General features: G+C 46.3%; 1 protein-coding gene and 1 long non-coding RNA gene across 3 annotated transcripts; one reads left to right on the top strand and one right to left on the bottom strand.

The window, feature by feature from the left end:
• Positions 1-12,816: 12,816 nt before the first annotated feature.
• On the bottom strand, positions 12,817-17,204 carry LOC105828807. The gene is made up of 2 exons (XR_003625993.2): positions 13,334-17,204; positions 12,817-13,228 (listed from the first exon to the last, which is right to left on the bottom strand). It is a non-coding gene; the product is annotated as an uncharacterized LOC105828807 (long non-coding RNA).
• A 146-nt stretch (positions 17,205-17,350) lies between these two features.
• Positions 17,351-27,062, top strand: LOC105828808 (netrin receptor UNC5C). Of its 2 annotated transcripts, XM_012667323.3 has the most exons (13): positions 17,351-17,944; positions 19,322-19,536; positions 19,916-20,129; positions 22,456-22,791; positions 23,256-23,423; positions 23,683-23,847; positions 24,166-24,201; positions 24,291-24,561; positions 24,674-24,822; positions 25,044-25,780; positions 26,034-26,425; positions 26,530-26,631; positions 26,714-27,062. In XM_012667323.3, the coding sequence occupies exons 1-13, from the start codon at positions 17,881-17,883 to the stop codon at positions 26,883-26,885; spliced, it is 3,021 nt and encodes a 1,006-aa protein (XP_012522777.1). In that variant the 5' UTR covers positions 17,351-17,880; the 3' UTR covers positions 26,886-27,062. The 2 variants fall into 2 exon arrangements, with proteins under 2 accessions (XP_012522777.1, XP_012522779.1); XM_012667325.3 differs by lacking the exon at positions 24,166-24,201.
• The last annotated feature ends 436 nt before the right edge of the window (positions 27,063-27,498 follow it).

The following is a 27,498-nucleotide window of genomic DNA, read 5'->3' as shown; positions in this document are numbered from 1 at the left end:
CCAAATTCTATTAAATACGCCCAGTCACCGCTCATGTCCACCTGTCGGCCAATTGATTTGTCGAGCTTAACGCATGTGATAATGCACGCAAACAGGTCAACGAGCTTTCGACGCCATGGCGAACATACTGACGCAATTTATTTCGTTCTCACTCACAAACGTTTCTTTGATTTAATGTATTGTAGAATAGAGGAAGAGGAGCGTTTTACCAGATCGGAGTACGCAATGGCGATACCGAAGAGCTTTATAATAACGATGGTAATTAACGTTAATGACACTAAACCAGTCGCATTCCAGCCCTCCACTTTTGTCATGGACAATAATGTCAGAAGCAAAAGCACAAGTGCCACTTTCTATATAAGTAATAGGATTGTTAATTTTAGCTGATGCCGTCACAAATCGCAGGAAAAATTTTGTTTTGACATTAACAGCTACGATACATCATTTACCACAATCGTAGTTAACATTAACTGCACACATAGCAATTTGCAATTTTTAAATAGCACAATATGGAGAACGGCCAACAGGAAATAAAGGACTCTGTAATGCAATTATGGATCAATGTATGAAGTTATAGAAGTATTGTTAAAATTGTACTTACATTAGAATGATGATTGTTACAATTCGTGGAGACAAATACGTTTTTATAATTGGTCTAGAAAAAACGTAAATATAAAATTTATATTAAAATATACCCGATGTAACAGGTTGTCCAATAATAAAAATTCAAAAATGCTATAATATAATTTGAGAATCCATGAATGTACGAGAAATAGTACTTTATTAATTTTTCTTACTTAACAGAATAAAAAGTATTTTGTGTATAAGTATTAATTACAATAATTATAATTAATTATATAATAAAAAATAACTTAAATGGTAATAAGTGATAATAAGTTCGCATTCGACAACTCTCTCCCGCAGAGAAAATGTGCTTAACAAATCAAATCAATTTATCCTTAAGATATCATTGTACCTACGAAAGTTCGATGGCTGCTATTCCAGCGTAGAAAGACTTGTCGAGAACTTCGAAGGCACCGGCGCCGACGAAGCAGGCTTTACGATTGGTTCTATCCTGGAAAATTCCAGAGTAACTGTGTTCGAAGCAGCACATCGCACGAGAGTTCGGGTTCGTTCGACAATACTAATTGTTCTTTCGAAGAGCGCTGGGGAGTTACCCTCGAGGTAGCCCGGACCCGGGGAAAAACTCGGCGACGTCGATCCTGCGGACGACTTTAGTTCCTCTCTTTTACGTTCGATTAGTATCCGCGACGCGATGGCACGCGAAGTCCACGAACGTGACGGCAAAACGAAACAAAAGTCGCACGACCGTTGTTTTCTCGCCACGTTCTCACGATTCGCAGTGCTTTCGGATACTTTTGACCACAACGGAATTGAGATCGACTTTCCAACGGTAGAATTTGCGAAGCATAATGAAAGAAAAAAAAAACGAACATACATACGTTACATCTATGTAATTATGCATGCAATATTTATTTAGCGCTTTTGAAAGTTGTAAAATAAGCACGAAATAGAGGACAGCTTTTAGTACTCTATTTTTCTTCTTCCTCTGTAATGGCGATTTTCTCGGCGTTTGTCTTTAAACCGCATAAAAACCGTCCTGAATAAACATGGGGTAACTCCGTCGGTCGGTTGCACGTTTTGTCAGCAAATTAAAAAAAATAGACTCAACGAAGAAGGGGAGAGCAGGTTTGCGAAATAAAGTTTTACCGGGGCTAATTCGATCGGAAAAAATTTCAAGGGGGATTTCCTCTCCTCCTTCGGCACGGGATGAGGTGCCGCGCGCGCGTTAAACTTTTATTTTTTTTCGTATCAGGCCGAGTTTGGATCGGACGCCCGTCCATTTATATGATTAAATTCCACCTGATACCCTCCCGTTCCATTCGAACTTTACAGACAACCTACGCGAGGAAGAAATCCGAGAGGTAAAACTGATTTCTTTAACGTCCCGACGTGATTCGCTTCCATACGCGTCGACAATCTAATAGCGAAAGTATCTCGTTTACAGACTTGACACGCCGACTACATCATTTTTCAAATATTCTAAAGTCGGATGAGTTTATTCACTGCACGGAAAAAGATACGCGTGCCCGGCGAAATTGACGCCGCGTCGGACGACGTTTCATTCGTCACCGATCACCGTCAAGATCAAATGTCGCGGCGACAGCCGAACAAATTCCATGGCGTCAATAAAACTTGGTTGAACAAGCCCAAGCACGATCGCCGGCGCTTAACACGGTCGCTACTCTCGATGGAAGAAGTTTCGCCGGATATAACTCAACGAGAAGAAAGTCACTTTCCCGCGCAAACTACTTTGATAAATATCGTATTTGTGCAGTGATATAATGTTTGAAACTTTCGCGGTATAATCATAATGCTCGACGAGTTAGAGGAACTAACGCCCACTAATGTTGCAACTTTTAATGGTGTAACACCGATAGTCTCTCGCGCGCGAGCTAGCATCGACGCCGAAATAACGGCGAGGCATTGCGAAAGTTACAATTGCATTCCCGGTTTGATTATGAATTTCGACCAAGAAGGGCGCATTATTAATTCACTTCCGATATAATTATGTACAGATAAATATATGGTTACATTTCGTATGAATGTGACTTGTGAAATTATTCATGAAACAGATTTTCCAAAATTCAGCAAATTTTTTATTCAAGGTTACTTACATAAATACATGTAATTGTATATAAAATGTGTCCATTTTTTCGCAAAAAAATAAGGGTGAAGAAATGAGGAAAATTGCCTATGTATAATCGTATATATTTATAATTGAAGGAAACCTTTTATCGAATATTCGTTGAGTACAGCTACATGATGCAGCTATTTTCCAATTAGTAACGAATGCAAAATTAATTCTAACAGTATATAATTTTAATAAAAATTATAATTAAGGTCTAAAGGAAGAGAGTAGCGCGCGCGTGTAATTCAATCTTCGCAACAGCGTCGCGAATGCATCTGGATCTGGCGGCATATGGCCACTGCCATATGTGGAGTAGCGGAAGCTGCGGACAAAAGCTCGCGCTGCATGCTCGCGGTACAACAATACGCGACGATTATATTTTCTCGAATGTGCAACGGCCTTTCCAGGTCTGCGTCTGTCTCTGCGCATCGGTGATCGCGTGACTATGTCGGAGACTATACATCTCGGTGGAACGGAAGTTTCGGCGTAATTCACCGCGAAGGACCACTTTGCCGGCGGCTGTAACGCCGTAGTTGCGAGTACGAACGGCACGGAAGAACGTGCTGGCGGGCGTCGAAAAGGCAGCTTTAGAGGAGCCTGCGGTAGGAGGGAGTAACAAAAGATCGAGAGAGAGAGAGAGAGAGGAGGAGGACGAGTATCGAGCCGTATATCATTGCGCGATCGGGGAAGAGCGACGAGACCATCTCGCCGCCTCCATCCCCTCGTCCTTTTAGCATATCGTTACTTCGGTACTCGAGTACGGCTGCGTTTAACGACCGCGCGAGGCAGGGCGCCCGCGCCGACCCCGACCCTTTCCACTCTTTCTCACTCGGTCGGTCCCGACGAGTTCGTCGTGCTTGACAAAAAGCCACCAATGGCGCGGCCTCCGAACGTAAAGAGTGCTCGCGACGTCTCAATTGACTCGGTAACGGCTGATTTATGGCACGATTCACCGTGGCCGATCCGCAAAGCGCCACTCCACCCGCTCGAGAGCGTCGCGAGAAGGTGCGGGATCCTCCATCTCCGGTCGCTTCCTCTCACGCGAGCTGGAACGGATAATGTATCTCCATCCTGCGGATGTGCACCGGCGAAGATCTCGACGAAGCCACAAAAGTATCGAGATTGAAAAGCGGGCAAAATCCGACGTGTACATTTTGCAAATTTCAATATATAAATGCTTAGGTGTTTGTACGATTGTGATAGTTAATCTGTAATAATTTCTTTATCTTATCTGCTTTTTAGTCCTTTAGTTAGCTCTCTTTTCACTCTGCGCAGTCAAAATCCTAGAAATATTATTATTAAGTAATGTTTAAGGGAGATAATAGATACAAAACTTTGAAAAATTCATTTTGTTGCATTTTTTTAAGTATTAAGTATCTAGAACGTAAAGCAATGTAAAGTAAATTTTACTCGAATCTGTTGAAATTAACGAAATTACGAATTTTAAGTTTGCTTACTATTTATTTTTTGAGATTCTCATATGAAACTTTAAACGCGTTTTTCTCAAAACAGTTTTTTCAAAATCAGTGATCATGATATATCAAAAAACTATGTACGTTATCAATTTGTCTAAAATTTTAACAGCATTTTCTTTACTATTTAATTTTATTCTTTATGTAGAATTTATAATTAATGGAGTACAAACGTGCTTTCCAACACGTATCTCGAAACAACACTTAATGTATTTTTGCGAATTTATAATGGATTAATACTCAATGTAATTAACGTAATTTATACAAGCAGATACACTTGATAAGGGCCAGAAATTGTCTGGTCGAAACGTTGTGTAACTCTTCAACATTTGAAATAAAATTGCCAGAATTGTCATCAAATTGCCATTTGTATAGAATTTTTAATTAAAATATTTAATTTTTTTTTAAAAAAATAGTCTTAAATTTTAGACAAAATTTGTGTCTTTTTTATTCAACTATGGTTTTTTTTAATGTATAAATCAGGAAAGTCTTACATGTAGAATAAGACTTAAATTTTTTTTTTAAGATTTTCAAAGAATTTTTACTCTTAGAGTATCTATAGAATGCTACAAATGCACGTCCATTGTCAAAATATGTTTTGAATATCATGATCTGCGTTGACAGTTGCTACAGCCATTATTTACAGTAAATTTGTTAAATATAAACATAAAAGTATAATATATTTATATAATAAAGAAAATTTTTCTTTATGCATTACCCTTTTTAAAATTTCCAAAAAACATAATATTTTTAAATCTTTTAATCAATTTTCTATCAATCTAGACTAAATATTAAATATGTGGCACGAATCACAGGATCACAATTTAATTGTTTTAATAAAAGCAATAAGATTGCGTTATTTGACATCGATCCGATTGACAATAACTGTTGATTTATTCACAGAGGATGAATATATGTGCCACCAGAGACGCAGTATTACAATTGCAAAGCGTAGAGAAGCCAGACAGCTTTCACCTGAATCCATCGAGCTTCGGTTAACAGATATATATAATCGAGCGGATATTTAAGCAGTTTCATTGGTATAATGGGCAAAAATTTAAGGGTTGCGCATCGCAGAACGAGTTTTTGCCAGCCGCGATGAATCGCACGGTAGTGTCTTTCGTGAGGAATTACGAGGAAGCTTAGTTCAATATTGACCCGAGCAAACGTGTGGCGAATATTATTACGCCATCTGCATAATTTCTGTATTCAGTCGGTGCTCCCTGAAACGCGTCTGTAATTACTTCAGTTGCCGTGAGGCCGTGAGGGTGAGGGTGGCGACATTGAGCGGCAGTTGCGGGCGGTTTCGGCGTCGGACGCGTGGATAGGCGTTTGTATATGTTATGTAAATGCTGTATACGAGGTAATTGGACGATCGTGCGAGCCCGAAGAGCCAAATTTCTCATGGTTTCCAGTTTTCTCGTTGGACCGCGCGATACAAATCTGTGTTTGTACCAAAGTTGCTCTTCTGTGTTCTGACACGTATGCGCTTCGTAGCAAGCAAACGCGTGATTCCTAATTCCAGAAAGAGAGAGAGAAGAGAGAGAGAGAGAGAGAGAGAGATTGTACGTATAGATTTCGATACCCATTACACAGTAAATCAGCATCGCTCGCACCGCGATGCATGAAAGTTGAACAAAGTTTTGTGTATACTGAATTGGATTTATCATTACATGGAGATGAGTAACTTTTTTCATATTCATTCACTCTTATTCACTCACTTCTCACTCACTCTCATTCACTCCCTCGCTCACTCCTCGCTCACTCTCTCCTTGCTCACTCCTCGCTTACTCTCTCCTTGCTCACTCCTCGCTCACTCCTCGCTCACTCTCTCCTCGCTCACTCCTCGCTCACTCCTCACTCACTCCTCGCTCACTCCTGGCTCACTCCCGGCTCACTCCCGGCTCACTCCCGGCTCACTCCTGGCTCACTCCTGGCTCACTCCTGGCTTACTCCTGGCTCACTCCTGGCTCACTCCTGGCTCACTCCTGGCTCACTCCTGGCTCACTCTTCACTCACTCACTTACTGCCAACCAACTAGCCAGTCAGCCAGCCAGGCAGCCAGTCGCTCACTCGCTGACTCCTGGCTCACTCCCGGCTCACTCCCGGCTCACTACAGGTTCACTCTCGGCTCACTCCTGGCTCACTCCTGGCTTACTCCTGGCTCACTCCCGGCTCACTCCCGGCTCACTCCTGGTTCACTCCTGGCTCACTCCTGGCTCACTCCCGGCTCACTCCTGGCTCACTCCTGGCTCACTCCCGGCTCACTCCCGGCTTACTACAGGTTCACTCTTGGCTCACTTCTGGCTCACTCCTGGCTTACTTCCGGCTCACTCCCGGCTTACTACAGGTTCACTCTTGGCTCACTTCTGGCTCACTCCTGGCTTACTCCTGGCTCACTCCCGGCTCACTCCCGGCTCACTCCCGGCTCACTCTCGGCTCACTCCTGGCTCACTCCCGGCTCACTCCTGGCTTACTCCTGGCTCACTCCCGGCTTACTCCTGGCTCACTCCTGGCTCACTCCTGACTCACTCCTCGCTCACTCCTGGCTCACTCTTGGCTTACTCCTGGCTCACTCCCGGCTCACTCCCGGCTCACTCCTGCCTCACTCCTCCTGGCTCACTCCTGGCTTACTCCTGGCTCACTCCCACTCTCCGGCTCACTCCCGGCTTACTCCACTCCGGCTCACTCCCGGCTCACCCTGCCTCACTCCTGGCTCACTCCTGGCGCTCCTGGCTCACTCCGCTCACTCCCGGCTCACTCCCGGCTCACTCCCTCACTCACTCCTGGCTCACTCCCTCTCCCGGCTCACTCCTGGCTTACTCCTGGCTCACTCCCAGCTCACTCCCGGCTCACTCCCGGCTCACTCTCGGCTCACTCCTGGCTCACTCCCGGCTCACTCCTGGCTTACTCCTGGCTCACTCCGGCTTACTCCTGGCTCACTCCTGGCTCACTCCTGGCTCACTCCTCGGCACTCCTGGCTCCTCACTCTTGGCTACTCCTGGCTCACTCCCGGCTCACTCCCGGCTCACTCCTGCCTCACTCTGGCTCACTCCTGGCTTACTCCTGGCTCACTCCCGGCTTACTCCTGGCTCACTCCTGGCTCACTCCTGGCTCACTCCTGGCTCACTCCTGGCTCACTCCTGGCTCACTCCTGGCTCACTCCTGGCTCACTCCTCTTACTCCTGGCTCACTCCTGCTCACTCCTGGCCACTTCTGGCTTACTCCTGCCACTCCTGGCTCACTCGCTCACTTCTGGCTCACTCCTGGCTCACTCCTGGCTCACTCCTGGCTCACTCCTGGCTCACTCCTGCTCACTCCTGGCTCACTCCTGGCTTACTCCTGGCTCACTCTTCACTCACTCACTCACTGCCAACCAACCAGCCAGTCAGCCAGCCAGGCAGCCAGTCGCTCACTCGCTCACTCCTGGCTCACTCCCGGCTCACTCCCGGCTCACTAGGTTCACTCTCGGCTCACTCCTGGCTCACTCCCGGCTCACTCCTGGCTCACTCCCGGCTCACTCCCGCTCACTCCTGGCTCACTCCTGGCTCACTCCTGGCTCACTCCCGGCTCACTCCTGGCTCACTCCCGGCTCACTCCCGGCTCACTCCCGGCTCACTCCTGGCTCACTCCTGGCTCACTTCTGGCTCACTCCTGGCTCACTCCTGGCTCACTCCTGGCTCACTCCTGGCTCACTCCTGGCTCACTCCTGGCTCACTCCTGGCTCACTCCTGGCTCACTCCCGCTCACTCACTCGCTCACTCCTGGCTCACTCTTGGCTTACTCCTGGCTCACTCCTGGCTCACTCCTGGCTCACTCCTGGCTCACTCCCGGCTCACTCCCGGCTCACTCCTGGCTCACTCCTGGCTCACTCCTGGCTCACTCCTGGCTCACTCCTGGCTCACTCCTGGCTCACTCCTGGCTCACTCCCGGCTCACTCCTGGCTCACTCCTGGCTCACTCCTGGCTCACTCCTGGCTCACTCCTGGCTCACTCCTGGCTCACTCCTGGCTCACTCCCGGCTCACTCCCGCTCACTCCTGGCTCACTCCTGGCTCACTCCTGGCTCACTCCTGGCTCACTCCCGGCTCACTCCCGGCTCACTCCTGGCTCACTCCCGGCTCACTCCTGGCTCACTCCCGGCTCACTCCCGGCTCACTCCCGGCTCACTCCGGCTCACTCCGGCTCACTCCCGGCTCACTCCCGGCTCACTCCTGGCTCACTCCTGGCTCACTCCTGGCTCACTCCTGGCTCACTCCTGGCTCACTCCTGGCTCACTCCTGGCTCACTCCTGGCTCACTCCTGGCTCACTCCTGGCTCACTCCTGGCTCACTCCCGGCTCCTCCTCCTCCACTCTTGGCTCACTACCTGGCTTCTCCTGGCTCACTCCCGGCTCACTCTGGCTTACTACAGGTTCACTCTTGGCTCACTTCTGGCTCACTCCTGGCTTACTTCCGGCTCACTCCCGGCTTACTCCTGGCTCACTCCTGGCTCACTCCTGGCTCACTCCCGGCTCACTCCCGGCTCACTCCCGGCTCACTCCCGGCTCACTCCTGGCTCACTCCCGGCTCACTCCTGGCTTACTTCTGGCTCACTCCCAGCTCACTCCCGGCTCACTCCCGGCTCACTCTCGGCTCACTCCTGGCTCACTCCCGGCTCACTCCTGGCTTACTCCTGGCTCACTCCCGGCTTACTCCTGGCTCACTCCTGGCTCACTCCTGGCTCACTCCTCGCTCACTCCTGGCTCACTCTTGGCTTACTCCTGGCTCACTCCCGGCTCACTCCCGGCTCACTCCTGCCTCACTCTTGGCTCACTCCTGGCTTACTCCTGGCTCACTCCCGGCTCACTCCCGGCTTACTCCCGGCTCACTCCCGGCTCACTCCCGGCTCACTCCTGGCTCACTCCTGGCTCACTCTTCACTCACTCACTCACTGCCAACCAACCAGCCAGTCAGCCAGCCAGGCAGCCAGTCGCTCACTCGCTCACTCCTGGCTCACTCTTGGCTTACTCCTGGCTCACTCCCGGCTCACTCCCGGCTCACTCCTGCCTCACTCCTGGCTCACTCCTGGCTTACTCCTGGCTCACTCCCGGCTCACTCCCGGCTTACTCCTGGCTCACTCCCGGCTCACTCCGGCTCACTCCTGGCTCACTCCTGGCTTACTCCTGGCTCACTCCTGGCTCACTCCTGGCTCACTCCTGGCTTACTCCTGGCTTACTCCTGGCTCACTCCCGGCTCACTCCCGGCTTACTCCCGGCTCACTCCCGGCTCACTCCCGGCTCACTCCTGGCTTACTCCTGGCTCACTCTTCACTCACTCACTCACTGCCAACCAACCAGCCAGTCAGCCAGCCAGGCAGCCAGTCGCTCACTCGCTCACTCCTGGCTCACTCTTGGCTTACTCCGGGCTCACTCCTGGCTCACTCCCGGCTCACTCCTCGCTTACTCCTCGCTCACTCACTCGCTCATTCCTGGCTTACTCCTGGCTCACTCCTGGCTTACTCCTGGCTCACTCCCGGCTCACTCCCGGCTCACTCCCGGCTCACTCCCGGCTCACTCCCGGCTCACTCCCGGCTCACTCCCGGCTCACTCCTGGCTCACTCCTGGCTCACTCCTGGCTCACTCCTGGCTCACTCCTGGCTTACTCCTGGCTCACTCTTGGCTCACTCCTGGCTTACTCCTGGCTCACTCTTCACTCACTCACTCACTGCCAACCAACCAGCCAGTCAGCCAGCCAGGCAGCCAGTCGCTCACTCGCTCACTCCTGGCTCACTCTTGGCTTACTCCGGGCTCACTCCTGGCTCACTCCCGGCTCACTCCTCGCTTACTCCTCGCTCACTCACTCGCTCACTTTTGGCTCACTCCCGGCTCACTCCTGGCTCACTCCTGGCTCACTCCTGGCTTGCTCCTGGCTCACTCCTGGCTCACTCCTGGCTTACTCCTGGCTCACTCCTGGTTCACTTCTGGCTCACTCTTCACTCACTCACTCACTGCCAGCCAGCCAGCCAGCTACTTAACTTTTTATTTTTTACCTTTTAAAAATAAATTACAACAATAAATGTGTAGATAATATTTATACAAATTTGACAGCTGTTAAAATTCAATTGCAATGACAGCTACTCTTGCAACACGAAGTAAGCGCAGCGAGAGAACCAATCGGCATTGCGGAAAAGCGACAACGATAAACTTCGAGAAATGCGAGCAATCGACTTTACATGCTTTTTTTTAGATAGGATAGGATAGGATAGGATAGGAAGATTTAAAGTTTAAAAAATTTCCAAAGATTTATATAAACGTACATATTGTTAAGTTTCTAGAACAAATATATGTACTTTGTTTTGGAAAAATTTATTATAATTTAATTACTTGTATTTCTAGAAATTTCCGAAATACCCACTGATGATACTTTTAAGGTTAATTTAATTTTTAGGAATAAAGATAATTAGTAAAGAAAATAGAACTTGTGATTAAAAATTGTGAGATACTTGCATGCGAACATTTTTTCAACTATGACGCAGCACGAATTATTTTAATGAAACAAAACTGTGAGCGAAATAAAAAGAAATGAATGATTTACTGTCTCATTCGGAATTCTCTGAGCGACAACGGGTATCACTATTGTGTTTTTTTTTTGCAATTCGCGAAATTAACTCTCTATTCGCACATAATGGCTTCCTCTCGTGCACGTAACGACATTGGATTCACGCGTTGAATGCTGCTTCGTCAATGGATGAAGATACATTCATCGTTACAATGGAGATCGTGAACATTTTAATTCATGAACCGATGAATTAATCATTACTTGCAAATATCTCTGTCTGGAATCTCGAATAGAATCTTAAGCTGATTTTTCCTAGTTTGTCATATTTTCAATTATTCCACAATATTAATAGTGAAAAATGATCTATAATTAAGATTGTTTTTTAAATATACGACACAAATTTGCATTACATTTATTTTATCGATACGAAAGGAAGACGGGAAGTAATATTCACGAATTGAATGCGGTTCTAGATTTTCGGGCGTTTTCCAAGTTAAAGGAAAAAGATCTGAAATCCGCAATATTCGCACCTTATCGTCGCGAATGCTCGAGTGCGTGGAAGAGGTGCGATTTCCCTTACGTAGGAACGCCGCAAGCGATCGGTCGCGATGCGGAAAGTGCGCTGATTGTGAATCGACCTGATTGCCCGAGTGCCGGCGGCGTTCAAACATCGTCCACAAAGGCGGTAATACTAGAACGGTGGCTGCGGTGCCCTCCCTAAAACGATTATCCACTCGACAAGCCCTCGGCCGGGGGGAGGGTTAGCCGTTCCGTAACGACGTATTGTGAGGACCTCTCGTTGTGAAAAGCCCACCGGGACTACCTACCTCTGACGCCGGAAAATCCTCCGAGAGTATCCTCTCGAGAGTCACGTTCCTTTGCCTCCTCCGTCGCCATCCGTCGCAATCCTCCCTTCGTCGAGAGACAGCGAGCTCTGCGAGCGCGCGAATGGATCCGCGCCTATCGCAAGAGATCGGCCGAGTGTGTCCGGGTTCTGGGAGAGTGGATCGCGCGGAGTGCTTTCTGGAATTGGGAGCTTTGTCCCGCTCCCTAATGCCGTAATGCCGTGGAGCAAACCGCGCCGAGGATAGTTGCTCTTTTTCGCTTAAGGCTTATAGAGAAAAGTTTGGCTTAAGGGAGTTTCTGCCTCGCGACAAGTCGCTGCAAATTGCAAAGCGTGCCTCTTGAGGATGATGAAAGTTTGGTCTCAAAGCAAGGTCTTTGTTTCTTCTGGTGGTGGGCGTTTCGCGAATAAGGCCATTGTGCGCGCCGAGTGAAAAGGGGAACTTTCATTTTTATGACGACGCCGTATTGTCATAGTAACGTCGAAAATGTTATTACGCAATTAAGAAAATTAAAAGAGAGTGTAGCACAGCATTATCTGGAGAGATTTATTTGTTTATATAAAAGATTAATTAAGGAACATTTAAATTAAATTTAAAAATGTATCGAAACGCATCGAACTATTTCGAGTAATATGTTGAACGTCTTTTTAGCAAGTTACATTATACTTGATGTGCTTCTTGACTTTTTTTCTCGATGTGAAAGTTTGATGAAAATATTCACGATGCTCTAAACTTGGATGCCGACATGTAAAGACGGAAGTGAAACCCTCGAAGGGTTAAGCGACTTACTTTCCCGGAGCATTGGTCGCCGCTTTGCATATTTGAGTATTCTATTACCTCGGCGCTCATGCATTATAACTAACGTCACCGTGCACGTATCTCTAGATCGGACCCCGTCTTTGTTCGATCTTGTCTCGGGAAAATTCACCACGAGTGTGCAGCCGCACGCGAGTGGTGAAAGGCAAACAATATTTCTACTTGGTAAAACATTTTTTTCCTCATATATGAGCATCAGAGATACAGAAGATAAAAAAAAAACGAATAGGCCAAATATTTTTTATGATTTTATCTTAGACAATAACTATGTTTCCTAAAAATGATAAGGAACAAAAGTAATACAATTTTAAAATAAAAATGAAATTAAAAGGCAAAGATGAATAATAAAATTGAATGACTAATGTCCAATTTTAATGGTCTCTAAACGCTCTTTTGCATATTAATATTAATGTAACAGTAATGCAATGAGATCTCTGCTTAACCGAATGTTTTATTAGTCTTCTTGTACAACAAAATATTCACGCATCAATATCCACTTTTTCCTGCTGATTACACGCTTCTTGGCGTTGCAAGACCAATGCCGTTCCGTCGAGGCAGCTGCGGCACGCTGTTTTGCGTGCGACGAACTTTCAACATGAATAACCGATGGCTAATAGGCATTCCGGCTTTCTCGGCGGTTGGTCCTTGGGTCCCCTTAGCACTCATTGAATTAATAACAGTTGCACACCACGTACTTCCAAAACGAATGACATCGCCGCGAGTGCGAGCCGTGTACGAGAGGGCCGGGTCTTCTTATTTCTCGTCATGACTTATTTTTCGTCGGATATATGTAAGGGATAGCCGCGGGTTTTCTCGAGTTTGCGAAGACAACAGCTGCACGCTCGCTGAAATATTAAGGAGAGATAGATTCTACGGGCAACCCTTTGGGAGGGATCCAATCGATGAGAGAAAAATAGTACGGTTCCTTAACCTCGTGTACACGTACATACCAATGGCGTTCCGTTAAAATGTATAGACAGACGCCAAGAGAGTAGCGAGGAGCACGGTTATCGATTTGAAGTAATACAGCAGATCGCACAACGCTGTACTTATACAATGTATCACATCAATGGAATTGTGCGAAGGAATGACTTGAGGTGATGCGATGTCTTTGTACATGGGGGGAAGAGAATTATATATACCATATCCGGAAGAGCTATATTCTCTTTCTTTAAATAAATTTCAAGTTTCTTACGCAAACTGAAAAGCAATTACAGATAAAAATAAATTTACGGAACAGTTGGGCATGGATTTATTGTACACGATTCGTATAGCGAAGTTATTATCGACGAAATAATTTACGATCTCATTCCTATTTTTATCGTCGAGACAAATCGCGTGGCAGAACGCGTCAAATTTTCAGAAGGTCTCGCGCGAAAAGGGTGGAAATAATAGAGGACCGACGATATTATATAATTTACACCGAAGAGGTATATTAATAATCGATCGTCACGGTGCAGCGTTGCCGCGGGTCTTTGGCTTGCAGCCGGTCGAAAATAGTGGCCCGCGAATGCGGTCACGCGGACGCGGTCCGCATTTCTATCAAGCCGCTTCGCCGAAATGACATATCGCGGCACCTTCAATTCGCCCGACACGCGCGTGACTTCGCGAGCGTTTCACGCCTTGCCGAACGGCGGACGAAGTTCATTTGCGAGCAAATGTCGCGGATTATGCCACCGGCCGCTGCCGTCGCATTTAATGATTAAATCGCCGGCCGCGTCGCTATACGTACGCGCTCGCCGTTGTCCGCGCATTCTGTCAATCGCATTGATCATCGCGCGACATATTTGACGATACGCGTTAAGCGTGTTTATCGTCCGGCGTTTAACGGCCGCAACGCGGAAGCCAATTACGCGCGGTGTCTGTTTGGCAATCGGGCAATATTCATTGTCACCGGTTTGCAAGCCGCGCATAATCATACGTGACGCGACATTGTTTTTAATTACGCCTGCCGATTATCTCGTTATGCGAATTGTGATTTCCACTAAACGTCGCTCGACACGAAACGCCCCCATGGCCTGTGCATTATGTTATGCCGTGACATAGAACAAAGACGGCTGTAACAATATGCGATATGCGGTCCGATCCCGTATCTTGTTTGCATTCGAAATGACTAATTAATATTATTCGCGATTGATAACACGTCAACGCGTGGAATGAGAGAAGGGGAGAGATTTACTTCGTCGAGTTTTTCGCGTCTCTTTGGGGCTCGTGCACTTTCGTATATTCAACGTGCGTCCATATATATTTTCTCGTCTCCGCGAAAAGAATCCGAGTCTCAATATTAAAATCGTGATTCCCCCATTCGGCCTGTCCGATAATGATTTAGATGACTGCGGGCAGGCGAGATAGGTTACGCCTTCTAATTTTTCGCGTAAAACTGCGAATGTAAACGAGCGTCCCGAGTCATCGCGGCAGCCACGCGCGTTAATAATTCCAACGGCGGCTTATCTAGATGTGGCGTGATATACAACGTGCTACACGCGGGGAACAAGCACGCGGTAATTCATACCCCGCCGCGTACGCCGCACGGAGTACGTCGATATGACGTAATGTCTACGAGCGAAGACCTGCCTCAATACCCGATGATAAACTCGCCCACTTTATTTCTTCATTCGCTTTTACCCAAGCGTTGATTTTCACGCTAACGCAAAAATGGACGATCGCAATTGGCTGCCCCCGAAAGAGGTTCTCGCCCGAACAAGACGTCACACGTAGCTCGCCGCTGTTAATGAAACGCGGGCGCGCGCGCGCGCCTTTCTCCGTTATTTTCACCCGTAAAATATCGTCGAAGGAAGAAAACGAGCCGCGTATTGTTCCTGCGTCCTACGTTGTGCTCTCCTTTTTTTCCTCTCCTCTCGTATAGTTTCTCTCGTGCCTCACGGACGTCCTACGTCTTTTTCACTCTCTCTCTCTCTCTCTCTCTCTCCCTCTCTCTCTTCCGAACTGTACGGAACGAGCGCGTGGGTTCCTTTTTCCCGAGGGCGACATAAAGCCCGGGACAAATTGCTACGTGTGTTTACGTTAAATCGCTTAAGCACGTTGCGCTTGCACGGACTACGTAGGGATCGGCTCTCTCTCGTAAAGGCGAGAGATAACCATCTGCGAGTGAGGGCCATCGGCATAAGTCAAGCTTCGACGTCGCGGCGAACCGATATACATGTGAGTATAATGCATAATGGCAGCCGCACACCGGTGTGCTATATAGATCCGGATTAAGGCCATTCGATGCTGCTGCAGCCACCTTAATGCCCGGCATGGAGAGCGCCTTAAACGTTATCGCGATGCATGCCGAACTCCGATCGGGCACTAATGTGCATACTTTGTGTACACGTTAATCCTTTCCCGTAGGGTATCATTAATTACGGCGGGCGAGCGCCGTGGGGATTTTCTTGTCTAGTTGAGCGTGAGATACTTAGAATAAACAGAGCGAGACGGAACTTCTATCGTGGACAGAAATGCGCTTTAATGTTTGTTTGTGAAAAGGCACGTCGGTCGCGGGCACCCGAGAATGCGATAGGTCACTAGGAAAATATTTGCCGACTCGGTATCTCGATTTTAATAATTCGCTCTGATGATAAATATAAAAATATACTATAAAAATACACAAAAAGAGCAAAATGCATACGATAAGAAATGTACAATTCTTGTCACCGAAAGATGCCTGTTGCCTGAAACACTTATAAAACTCCAAAGTGAATTCAAGGTATATAAAGTTTTCACTCAAGATTTTTCTCTTTCTCTCTCTCTCTTGTGGCGCGATCTGACGTGACACGGGCTCCGATCTATTTACGCCAAGTATTACGCGCAACAAGATATCGGTTTTCTGGATGTGTAACCAAGCGATTCGGAAGCTCCGTTTACCGTTACACCTACCCTTATACCGAGGTCGGGAGGCTAGAGGATCGCACCACTATGACGACGCGTCTAAACTCGTTCTCGCGGTTGGATCCGATTTCACGTTCGAGCGGATCGGCAGTGTGATCGACCGTAGGAAATCCCATATGTTCCCCGTAAGGATCCTCTTCTAAGGCTCCCCTCCTCGATCAAGCGGATGCTCGAGCGATATTCATTCACTTCTTCGACACCAAAGCACCGCGATGGTAGACGCGAGGTGCGATAACAATGACCTCGAGGCTAACGGCGTTTGGCTTTGCGACGCATCGTGAATGAGAGGGTAGATGAATATTGAATCGTCAAGGAACGGATGTATCGACGTTTCGTCGCACAACAATGCCGCTCCTCCAACGCGCCGACAAGCACTCGGCTTTATCAGCAGAGATGTCCCAACCACAAGTCGGGAGTTTCGTTAAAAAACAAATGGCTCTCGATCATTCTTTTATTCCCGACTTGGATCGTCGTCGATTATGTCAATGATGTCCCATACGACGCGCTGAAGGGTTGAAGTACTGCAGAAGTGAATAAGCGCTTCACAGTCACTAGACCTTCATAAAAAAAAAAGAACGATTATATACGCTTCTTACGTGTAATATATATTTTTTTATTTCGGAAAAAAAGTACGAGAATTGTCATGAACAGAAAAACACAGATACAGTTTTGTACTAAATAGTAAAAAAATGGAGGATTATACGAGGATTTTTGTGGCGACTGTAAGAGTTAGAGGGTCGCACACATTTTGCGCGAGAGTGATATGTCGATCATCGCTCAACGCGGAAGGAGAACATTCGCGGAAGAAAGCGCAACCTCCAGCATCACCGCCACCACTACCATCACCACCACCACCACCACCACTATCACTACCACCACCATCAACGTCACCACCACCACCGCCGCCGGCGTCGCCGTCGCCGCCGCAGATACCGCCACCACTGGCAGCAGCAGCAGCAGCGAACAGCACCCCCGACGACAAGGGGATGAAGAAGAGCGTCGGTATCGAAGTGAGACGTATATATATGTATATATAGAGGTGCGCGCACGTCGGCAAGTTCAGTCGTCCACCGCGTGTCGACCCGCGAGCATCGTGTAACCACCCTCCCTTACAGCGAATTCCTCGTTTTCCCTCTTCTCGCTCGCTGCCGTACGCGAGGGGCTACTCGAAGCCGGTCACGTGTCCCCCTCTTTCGCACGCTCGAACGCGAGTGCAACCATGCAAGTGCGAGCACCCTCGTTCAAATTCGTCATGTAGTCATCGGGATGACTCGCGACTAATTATTTATGGAATTTTTCAAGAAAACGACGGAGTCTCCTTCTGCAAAATGAGAAATTCGAACGAACGGAATCTCTTCAATCTCCGCTTGATCTGTCTCGATGAATGATTCATCGGTAATAACACGCCACCATGCGTTGCGGATATTTATTAAAAATTATAGAAATTAAATTCGACAATGGTCATCGATGGCTATGAGGCCGAAATCGTTCGTGGATAACAAGCGCGACGCCAGTAAAACGTGTCAGCGTAGAATACACAGTTTTATTGTGTACTTAATTTCTCCGAGTGGCATCAAATAAAAGACCGATTTAAGTGAAATGTGAGGTAATGATGGAGCTAAGGATCAGTATTCTTCTCTTAACGCTGCTACGTCTTGCCAGCACGCTCGAGAGTAAGTAACGAAGTACCAAAGTAAATTTAAGTTTGATGACACTCGTCAGCTATCTCCGATATCCGATAATAAATCCATCCAATTTTATGAAAAAAACTGATCTTGCAACGACAGCAAAAATTGTATGTGTGTAAAAATTAACTAAGGTAGATAAGTGATTAGCAAATACTGTGATACGAATATATTGCACTTAATCAATCTAACTGACAGAAGCAGAATTTACCAATTCTATATGTGACATGTTAAAATTCGAGCAAATTCAAAAATTAGCGACACATATTGATTGTGACATCAAGGAACTACTGTACATTAACAAAACCCCCACTTTTTGAGGTGACAGACATTTGAAGCGATAATTTGCACGAAATGTAACTGTCTCGCATGCTCCTGTTATTTGAAATTTGATGACATATTTATTTCATATATTAAAAACGTACATATTTCGTTATAAATTCAAGAAATCGATTTGCCAAAATATATGTCTCGTTCCAAGCTTTCGGGCAACGCTATTGCTGCCACGCGGAAGCGCGCCAGCACTTTCCGGAGAGGCCGAAAATTCATTTCGCCCCGGGCCGGCGGCGCGCACGGCACGGCCGTACGAATCGCGGCGTAAATTTACGCCTCGCGTTCCTCGCGAAAGCCCCTTCACCGCGGATCGTGACATGTTTTCTCATGAGCGTGACAGCGAGGGGTAATCATCGTCCGCCGGTGCTTGGTTTACCGCGACCACTCAAACAACAAGAGAAAGAGAGCGAGAGAGGCGCGCAGTTACTCGGGGTGTAATAAAGTTTCCCCGCGGGACTTTAGGAGCGAGCGACGGCGAACACGAAGCGTAAAGTCCGGGAGATCTAAGCGCGAGCGTGAGCTTCCTCCCGCCTGGGCTGATATACACACTGCACGGCGTAAAATCCGCCACGCATCGTTAAGCCCGACTTTACCGTTCCCGTCGTATCCGAACTCGACGTTTAAATATAACGTGACGTTTCGGGAAGCGCGCGTACGCCTGTCTTCGGATAACGATACACTTTCGCGGGGGAAGAAGATCGGATATATACATGGATCCCGCGCTGTTCGACGTTATTGGATCCGATAATGCGCCATTAGTAATCCGATAACGCGGTCTCCACCGACGTTTCTCTTTATCGCGGTGACGCGGCTTAATCCCTCCGATGGACCAAGAGGAGCGCGAGCCCGCGGCGACGATTTAATTCAATCGATCCGATATGAAAAATTTCGGGGACGTATGGATAATGCCGGCGGGGGATTATGCTGACGGCTTTATCGGCTTTGCGGAATGAAGCGCGCGCTGGAATTATCGATTTTTTTTTTCTGCGCCCGCAAGAGGGATAAGCGTGTGCTGCGTTGCTCTCGCCGTAGGTACGAAGGAGGAGGACGACGCCGAGGAGGACGACGAGGAGAGTTATCCCGTCGAGGATTACGACTACGGTGACTACGAGACCGCGACTATAGCCAGCGATACCGATCTTATCGTGGGCGGTTCCCTGCCGATTTTCCTGGCGGAGCCCGTCGACACGTTTGTCGTCAAAGGGAAACCGGCGACGTTGCACTGCCGTGCCGCGCACGCCCTTCAGGTACGCATTTCACGTAATTATATATGTTATAATTTATGTCTTGGATACAATAATACCCTTTTGCGAAGATTCCTGTGCGTTCTTACATATCTTCTTGTTACGCTTACAAGTTACTCGGTGGCATTATATGAATACGCAGAGGTATCATTTTCGCGGCGTTCTCACACATAATTCCCCCCTCCCCCTCGTGAGTGCTTTCCAGAAAATGCCTTTGTCTTTATCTCCTTCTTCGCTCGAGTCTCATGCGCAGCTCGCTCTCCTCTCTTATTCCTCGTTCTTATTACCCACTTAGCCGCAATTTAACGAAGACAAGCTGTTTCTTTCATGGCACGCGAAACTACACACGCCTCCGTCGGCCCTCCGCCGCTCTTTTCCGCAGGTGTATTTTCGCTGCAACGGTGACCGGGCCGAACGTTCGCAGCAGCAGGATTTCGTCGACCCTCGTACCGGAACGAGGGTCGTCGAGGTCGAGTTGAACGTGACGAGGAACGAGGTCGAGGAGTACTTTGGGAGGGAGAGATTCAAGTGCGAGTGCGTGGCATGGTCGGGACCAGGTCAAATTCGAGGGCAGCCCGCTACGGTTGAGGTCGCCTGTGAGTAGAAGAGCTCTCTCTCTCTCTCTCCCTCTCGGTCTTCTTCCATGCTATCCTGTATTTCCTGTCTTTCCCCTCGTTTCTCTTTGAATGTACAGTTTACCGACGCGACGGAAGGATTTTCTTTCTCTCATTGCGGTAATGACCATGCCCCTCGTTTCCGAGGTACGTGAGGTGCTCTAACTCAGGAGATTACGTCACTTTCCCTCACACTAATACGAGGTGAAGAACGAGGCTTTTGCACAGATGTGCGGCAACTATTTCGAGCGTTCTCTGTAATTTATATGCTAATTCAGATTGTAAAAATTCTATTATTTTGGTCTGTTGGTATTTGTAATGTTACTGAATCGATATAGAAATATTTAATAGTATTTTTTTGTAATCTATGGAAAATTGTCTCAGAAATCCCGTGCTAATTTACGATAACTAAAAATTACATTTTATCGTGATAAATGAGGAGCGCTCTTGGTTTATTTTGCCATACAGTTAATTAGTAATTTTATCAATGTGATTTTTGTAACACAATTTTCGTTTAAAGCTTTTGAAGAAAACTCGATGTAAACCTCGACTCTCTCCGCACACCTTGTAGTAAAAAAAGGTATAAAAGGTGGAACAAATTAAAGGGACAAAGCGGACGCGATTCGGTTTTCATCAAGTGTCCTGTGACGCGCAAATCGAGTACAAAATCTAATCGATATTCTATCGCAAATGAAACGACAGACGCATAAGCCCCGGAATGGCGTTGCGTTTTTTTCAGAGTGGAAACGAGGAGGGGCGGGGGGGAGGCCTCTGTTATTCATTGCAGAACACTCATGGGTTATCAAAGCTAAAATAAAGTCGCATGTACATCGCGATAAGCCATATGAAAAGTGTATTTTGGTATTTCGTGTATGTGATTCCAATAACGATGCGGGATTGCTTCGGGATTGAGCGCTTCGTAAAAGGTGCAACGCAAGAGCAATTTTCATTTAGACATTTCGAGTCGCACCACGCCACGCAAACAAGCGTGGCAAACAGGATGCAAAATTAAATCGGTATTTGCGTGCAAACAGAAAACGGACGCGCTTTCGAAATTGAATGCAGGATGTCGATCGAATCGATGTGTACGATTTGCAATCGAGAACGATTTTCTGCACAACGATCTTATTCTATTTCCGAATAAACGAAGTGCCGGCAATTAATTTGGCGAATAATACGGCGCGCTTGGATTTATTTATGTTTGAATGTTTTAAGATTATGTGAAATACATTCGGATGGCGATACTGAACAAAATGAGACGCCTGAGAAACGAATGATTAAATCGCACAATGAAAATTCGAAGTAAAAATTTATTACAGATGATTATTTGATCAGTGGAATCTTTGACATTTTTGTGTAATATTTTTAAATTTATCAAAATATTCTTTGAATAAATTGTCAGCCTTGAAATGTAAGTTGAAAAAATATCGCAATATTCACAAAGTATAAAATTAATATCATAAAATTCATAATCACTTTAATATTATACAATACTTCTTTTTTAATTTAAAACTATATTTTGAAACCGAAAATTTATTTGATTAAATGAGGGCTTATCTTTAATTGATTGTGTTTTAAATTCAGGTTTATGTTGTTTTATTATCTAGAGTTTAGAAACAGAAATAATTTTTTGCGCTGAGTCACTTTTACGAATTGTCGTGCGCAAATCTATGGGCGAATAGAAAAAAAAGTCAGATCTTCTAAAAGACATGAATAAAATTTAAATTAATGGCGCATTAAAATTATTTTTGGGACATGAGGCGAAATCTCCAAGCCAGCAAAAGCAGCGCAAGCCGGAATGCATTTGAATCGGTCTAGATGGTCCATAATGCGGCATACTTTGTGATGTCGGACATATCATCCATCAGTCCGGTCTGCATACCGCGGCATAGAATTCCGTGCTTCTAAAGCGCGTAACCGCCGCGTCGGGGTACTATGCCAGGGCTTCGGTCGGTGCTTGTGCTCTTCACGAGCGATATGAAAGCCTCGCTTTTTGAACGCGGACATGGTACGGCAAATAATGCCGCGACGGATAGCCACATCGAACGAATGACCGCCGTTATGCGTACCGTGGTTCACGCGCCGCAAATCCTTCTCCGTCCTTTCTGATAGGAAATGGAGGAACCGGGCGGAAACGGTGAAAGCCCTTTCGCACGTCTGTACGCGCGCCCTAATATCGCTGAGTGCCACTCTCCCTTCTCATTTCCCGCTCCTCATTCCGACGTCCTCTCGAACATGGCGCGTGTTTCCTAACATGGAATATTAAAAAACCGTCCGATATCGGGCGGCCCCGATCTTGTCGATGTAGATCTGAAGAAGCACTTCCTGTCACCGCCGTACTCGCTGTCCGTGGAAGTCGGTCGTAATGCGGAACTGCGATGCTCGCCCCCCTTGGGTGTACCATCGCCAAAGGTTTATTGGCTTAGGAACGGCTCTCCTCTCGAGACGGCCGCCGCCGGCGCAGCCTCCGTCTCCGCCGACGCGAACCCCAACGAGATGTCCTCGGCGACCGGCTTTGTGCAATCCGCCGACGGGCATCTGCTCCTCGGGGAGGCCGAATTGAGGCATCAAGGGAACTACTCCTGCGTCGCTGAGAACATCGCCGCGAGGAGAGTCAGCGAACCGGCGGTGCTCACCGTTTATGGTGAGCAATTTTCTTTTTGCTGCACGAAAGCCGGACAGATGCGGTTAAAGAACGCTCATGTGCGATAATTGAGGAAGTGAATGGATAAAAATGCCAAAAAAACTTATGGTTTTACAACAATTTATCCGAAATAAAAAAAAATTCCTCTTGTATGTTTTATTTATAACGTATAAATCTATATTAAAAAATTTGTATAGTCATCACGTTATTATTATTCTACGCTTTATTCATCGCATAGTCATATATAAGCTCCTCGTCGATAGCTAAATTTATAGTGGATGCGCTTGCAGATTTCGCGATGATCGTTTGATTCTCTTATTTTTTAATTGACGTTGCGTTGGATAAGTGACTCACTCACGGTGCCCCGACCTGTTCGTGCCGCGGGATGTAACAAGGTGTTATTTGTTCCCGTTTTAATTTCGCCGCTGTATCCTTTTCTTTTTCTCTTCTCGATCCATTCTCAGTGAACGGCGGGTGGTCGTCCTGGTCCGGATGGTCAGAATGTAGCGTTCGCTGTGGTAGAGGCGTACAAAAGAGGACAAGAACATGTACAAATCCCGTTCCAATCAACGGCGGTCAAACGTGCCCAGGGCCAGCCACACAAAGGGTAGAATGCAATCCTTCCTGCCCCGGTAGGTGGAATACAAAGACTCGCTCATACGCCACTCAAAATAATACGGAGCAAATTGTAATGGTGTGTCGCGAATTGTAATAGAATACGAGTTAATGCAAACACGGGTCCCGCATTGACATTGCGCTAAACGTTTAAACGTGCGCGTCCCGATCGATATATATACGTAGTACAGATGTATTCATTCTTTCGCCGTCTCTCGCAAATCAGATGTAATCGCAATCTAATCGAGATTTTCAACTTCGCCTCGTTGTACGCAGCGGTTGACGGCAGATGGTCAACTTGGTCCTCGTGGGCCGCATGCGGTCCCGATTGTACGAGAGTAAGGAGGCGATCCTGCAACGACCCCCCGCCGAGCAACGGCGGTCGTCCCTGTCAAGGCAAGGACGTCATCGTTGAGTCCTGCTCCGCGGACCGATGTAATGGTGAGCTCCAGCCGTGTTTCTGCTTCTTATTGTTCTTCGTGACTCGCACTCAATGCCTAACGATTTATTTGGAACGAGCGGTCCTTTTTGGCTCTGCATTCGATTGCTATTCGTAAAATTTGATGACTTTGCATGCGCGCTGACTCATCGATAAAATCCGTCCGTCGACGGATGGAAAATTGAAATCTGCGGGGCCCCTCCCAAGTGATTAATTACTCTAGAGTTCTTGTAGTATCTCGCGATGTAAACTGTTGATGTTAAAATTATATGTTGTTGCATCTTTGTTATTTGAAACATTTCCCTTCTCGTCGCATGCAGCGCTTGGGCAAGATGGGCCGAGAGTATTCAAGGAAGGTAAAAAATAAACGGTCCAATTAATTTTAAGACTTATATTTTCCGTCTAAGATGGAAAGAGAAAAAAAAATCGATATTCTTTCTTATAGCGACTAGAGCGGTCGATTACAGAAATATCCTCGCATTGTGGATCACACTGAGCTTAGCCGCGATAATTCTGGCCGTAACGACGATTTTCTTCGTTCGCCTGATGCGCCGGAAGGAAAGAATGGAGGCCTTGTACGGCGTCGCGAGATTGGACTTTCGCCGTCCGGGTGATCTCGCAAAATCAGTCGTTTCTAAGAACGAGCGCTCGGTTTTGACTAGCGACAGGCGTCTCGAACATGTGATTGACGAATCGAGTGCCGCCAGGCTACCCAGGTACATATTCTATGTACCAATAAAAATAATGAGAACGTGGTACATAACATAATACGAATCAGCATCCAGTTACATTTACATAATCTTACGATTGCGCTGGCGCAATGTGCAGATCCTGTTCCGAGCATCATTATGACGTTCCGCAATTGTCATTACCGTCGACAACGAGACCATCGCCGAGCTCCTCTGTAACCAGGTCTTCTTGCAAGAACTCGCAACGAGGACGCGGCATGTCGGATAATGAGGAGGGACGGTCTTCTCGTAAGAAATTCCCATAAATTTGAGAACGCGAGAGCTCTTTACGCAATCAGTTTCGATAAATCCGCTTCCCTGCCCGAGTAATTCGGGAGCAAATACTTTGAATCTCTCACAATTTGAAGTAACATCGCAAAATTATGTAATAATTTAGGTGTGCAATCTTTTTTTTGGCGTACAGACGAAGCCTTTTCATCTATCGCGAATTTTTGCACGTGTACCCTCAGGTTCGACGTATCAGGCGAATCCGGAAAGCACCAACGAGGACGACGACGAGCAGGACGATGATGAAAGACCGGACGAGAACGAACGAGCCACGACGGACGACGGTGGCTTCATCGTGAAGGCCATAATTGACGAGCAAGGCGCCCTTCTGGTCGTACCCGAAGGGGGCGTTTCGGTGTCGGTGCCGGAAGGTGCGATTCCGCGCAATCGTCGGCAGAGCCTGCATCTCGCCGTACTCGGAGAAAATTCCTTCAGACCGAATCTTCCACCTGGATTCACGTTGCTGTCCGCCGTGGTGGCATGCGGTCCCGCGAACGTCGACCTCGTGAAGCCGGTGATCCTGCAGTTCGAGCACTGCGCCGAGCTGAGAACCGGAAACTGGGAGCTGAGCCTGTGGTCCACGGAGATCGATCTGGAGACACGTTCGAACAATTCCACAAATTCGTCGATGAGCTCGAGCGGTTCGCCGTCCGCGACGACTTGGCGTAAAGTGTTGATGCTCGGTGGCGATCCGACGAATCTACCCGGTCAACCGTTTGCGCAGCTCGACCACTCCGGGGTGTTTCTCGTCACGGAGACACCCAGTGTTTACGCGGTGGCCGGAGAAAGTTCGGTGGTGGCGCCTGGATTGGCCGTAAAACGTCTCTGCGTCGCGATGTTCGCGTCTCGCGAACGCGACCACATTCGATGTCACGTGCTCGAGGACACCAAGGCGTCGTTCAAGCTCGTAAGCGAGCGAGTGAGTATATGAGACATATATTTTAAATCTTAATAAATATAGTAAAATAAATTTATATTTTATTCATTTAAATTACATTTAAATTTAAATAGTTTTTGAAACAGAGAATAATTTGCATTTTAATTTCTGTTTAAATTTCATTTAGTTAAAAATAATAGATATCCAATACTTTTTCAATCAATATTCGATATTCATAATTAAATAAACTTTGTGGTTGTCTTATTCGCAAGAATTGTGTGTGATTCTTCCGCAGGAACGTCGTTTGGGTAGCATTTATATCGATCATAGTACTCTCGGATTTCGCGCTAGCGGCACATCACTTCGTATCGATCTCGAAGACCGAGAGAGTGGCTTTGCCGAGCGACAGGAAGTACCTTACCGGCGTATCTGGGCATCCTCGAGGCTTAGTATTCGACGCTCCTTTAGGATAGAAAAAGTTGTCAGCGATCTCAGGCTTGGCTTTGAGTTTCGTGCTTGTCAACGTGGTTTTGAGGATCAGGGCTTACTTCTCAGGATCGATCTCGATCTTGTAAAAAGGAATAACATGAGTATAAAGAGAAACGGTAACAAGACGGAATCCTCTGTCGTCTTACGAGGAAAGAATTCAACAAGGTCCACAGAATCCGTTATACCGAGACCCTTCAGGTACTTTTTATATCGACGATAAAAATATATTTTATACTCTCGACAATAAAAAAGTGTAACCAAGTTATAACCAAGCGTATGAAATTGTATTTTGATTCTCGTAGATTTTCTAAGACGCTTAGAAAGCAACTCTGCCAGTGTTTGGATCCGCCAAGTGCACGTGGAAATGATTGGCGCATGCTGGCTCAAAGATTGCAAGTAGACCGGTGAGTTTCGTTTCTTTACAGCATATATTTTTTTTACGGAACTTTTCTGCAAAATGGATTTAAACCGAAGCGATATTTTAAGATATGTCGACTACTTTGCAACGAAAGCGAGTCCAACGGAACATATTTTGGACTTATGGGAAGCCAGGCATCGCGAAGCCACAGCTCTGGCAGATTTACTAAATCATTTAAGACTGATGGGACGCGTTGACGCAGCCAACGTACTTGAGAGTCGTCTGGGGCCATGGATCTAAAAGATCATTTTAAAAAACTTACACTGCCTACATAAGCAAACAAAACGCGAATTTATAACACGAGAGACAAAAGTTTTGTAAATAGGGTAGTTATTATATGTGGTATTAGCAAAATGGATGTAGAAACATATGTTGTATAAACATTGATCATATTTGTACATAAAAGTTTACAACAAATATTTGCGTATTGCATCATTTTCTCACATTTCTTTTATTTGTTATTTTTAACGTAAACTGTAATTAAAAAACAATTATTTTACATTACTTTTTTATGTGTTGTTTTAAATAACGGAGATAACATTTAAAAAAAAATAAATAAAGTTTAAAATTAAATTGTCATATTAAATATTAATGAATTACATTAAACTAATAACGTTTTAAATTCACGAAAAATGAATACTTAAAAAATAAGTTTGACTAATAAAATATGCTGTAATGCTAATTTCGTCATATTGATGTATTTCTGAGATCAACAAGTATGTATTAATTATTAATCGCGCAACAAAAATATTATCTTTTATAATAATCACTTTTTTATTGAATTTATATCAATTTATATCTTCCATTATGATTAAATTAATATCAATTTATTTCCGCTCATTATTTCCAACCA

This window comes from Monomorium pharaonis, chromosome 3 (genome assembly GCF_013373865.1).
Source record: "Monomorium pharaonis isolate MP-MQ-018 chromosome 3, ASM1337386v2, whole genome shotgun sequence".
Classification (NCBI taxonomy): domain Eukaryota; kingdom Metazoa; phylum Arthropoda; class Insecta; order Hymenoptera; family Formicidae; genus Monomorium; species Monomorium pharaonis.
Note: the sequence above shows the minus strand (reverse complement) of the source record. Positions and strands in the feature narration are given on the sequence as shown.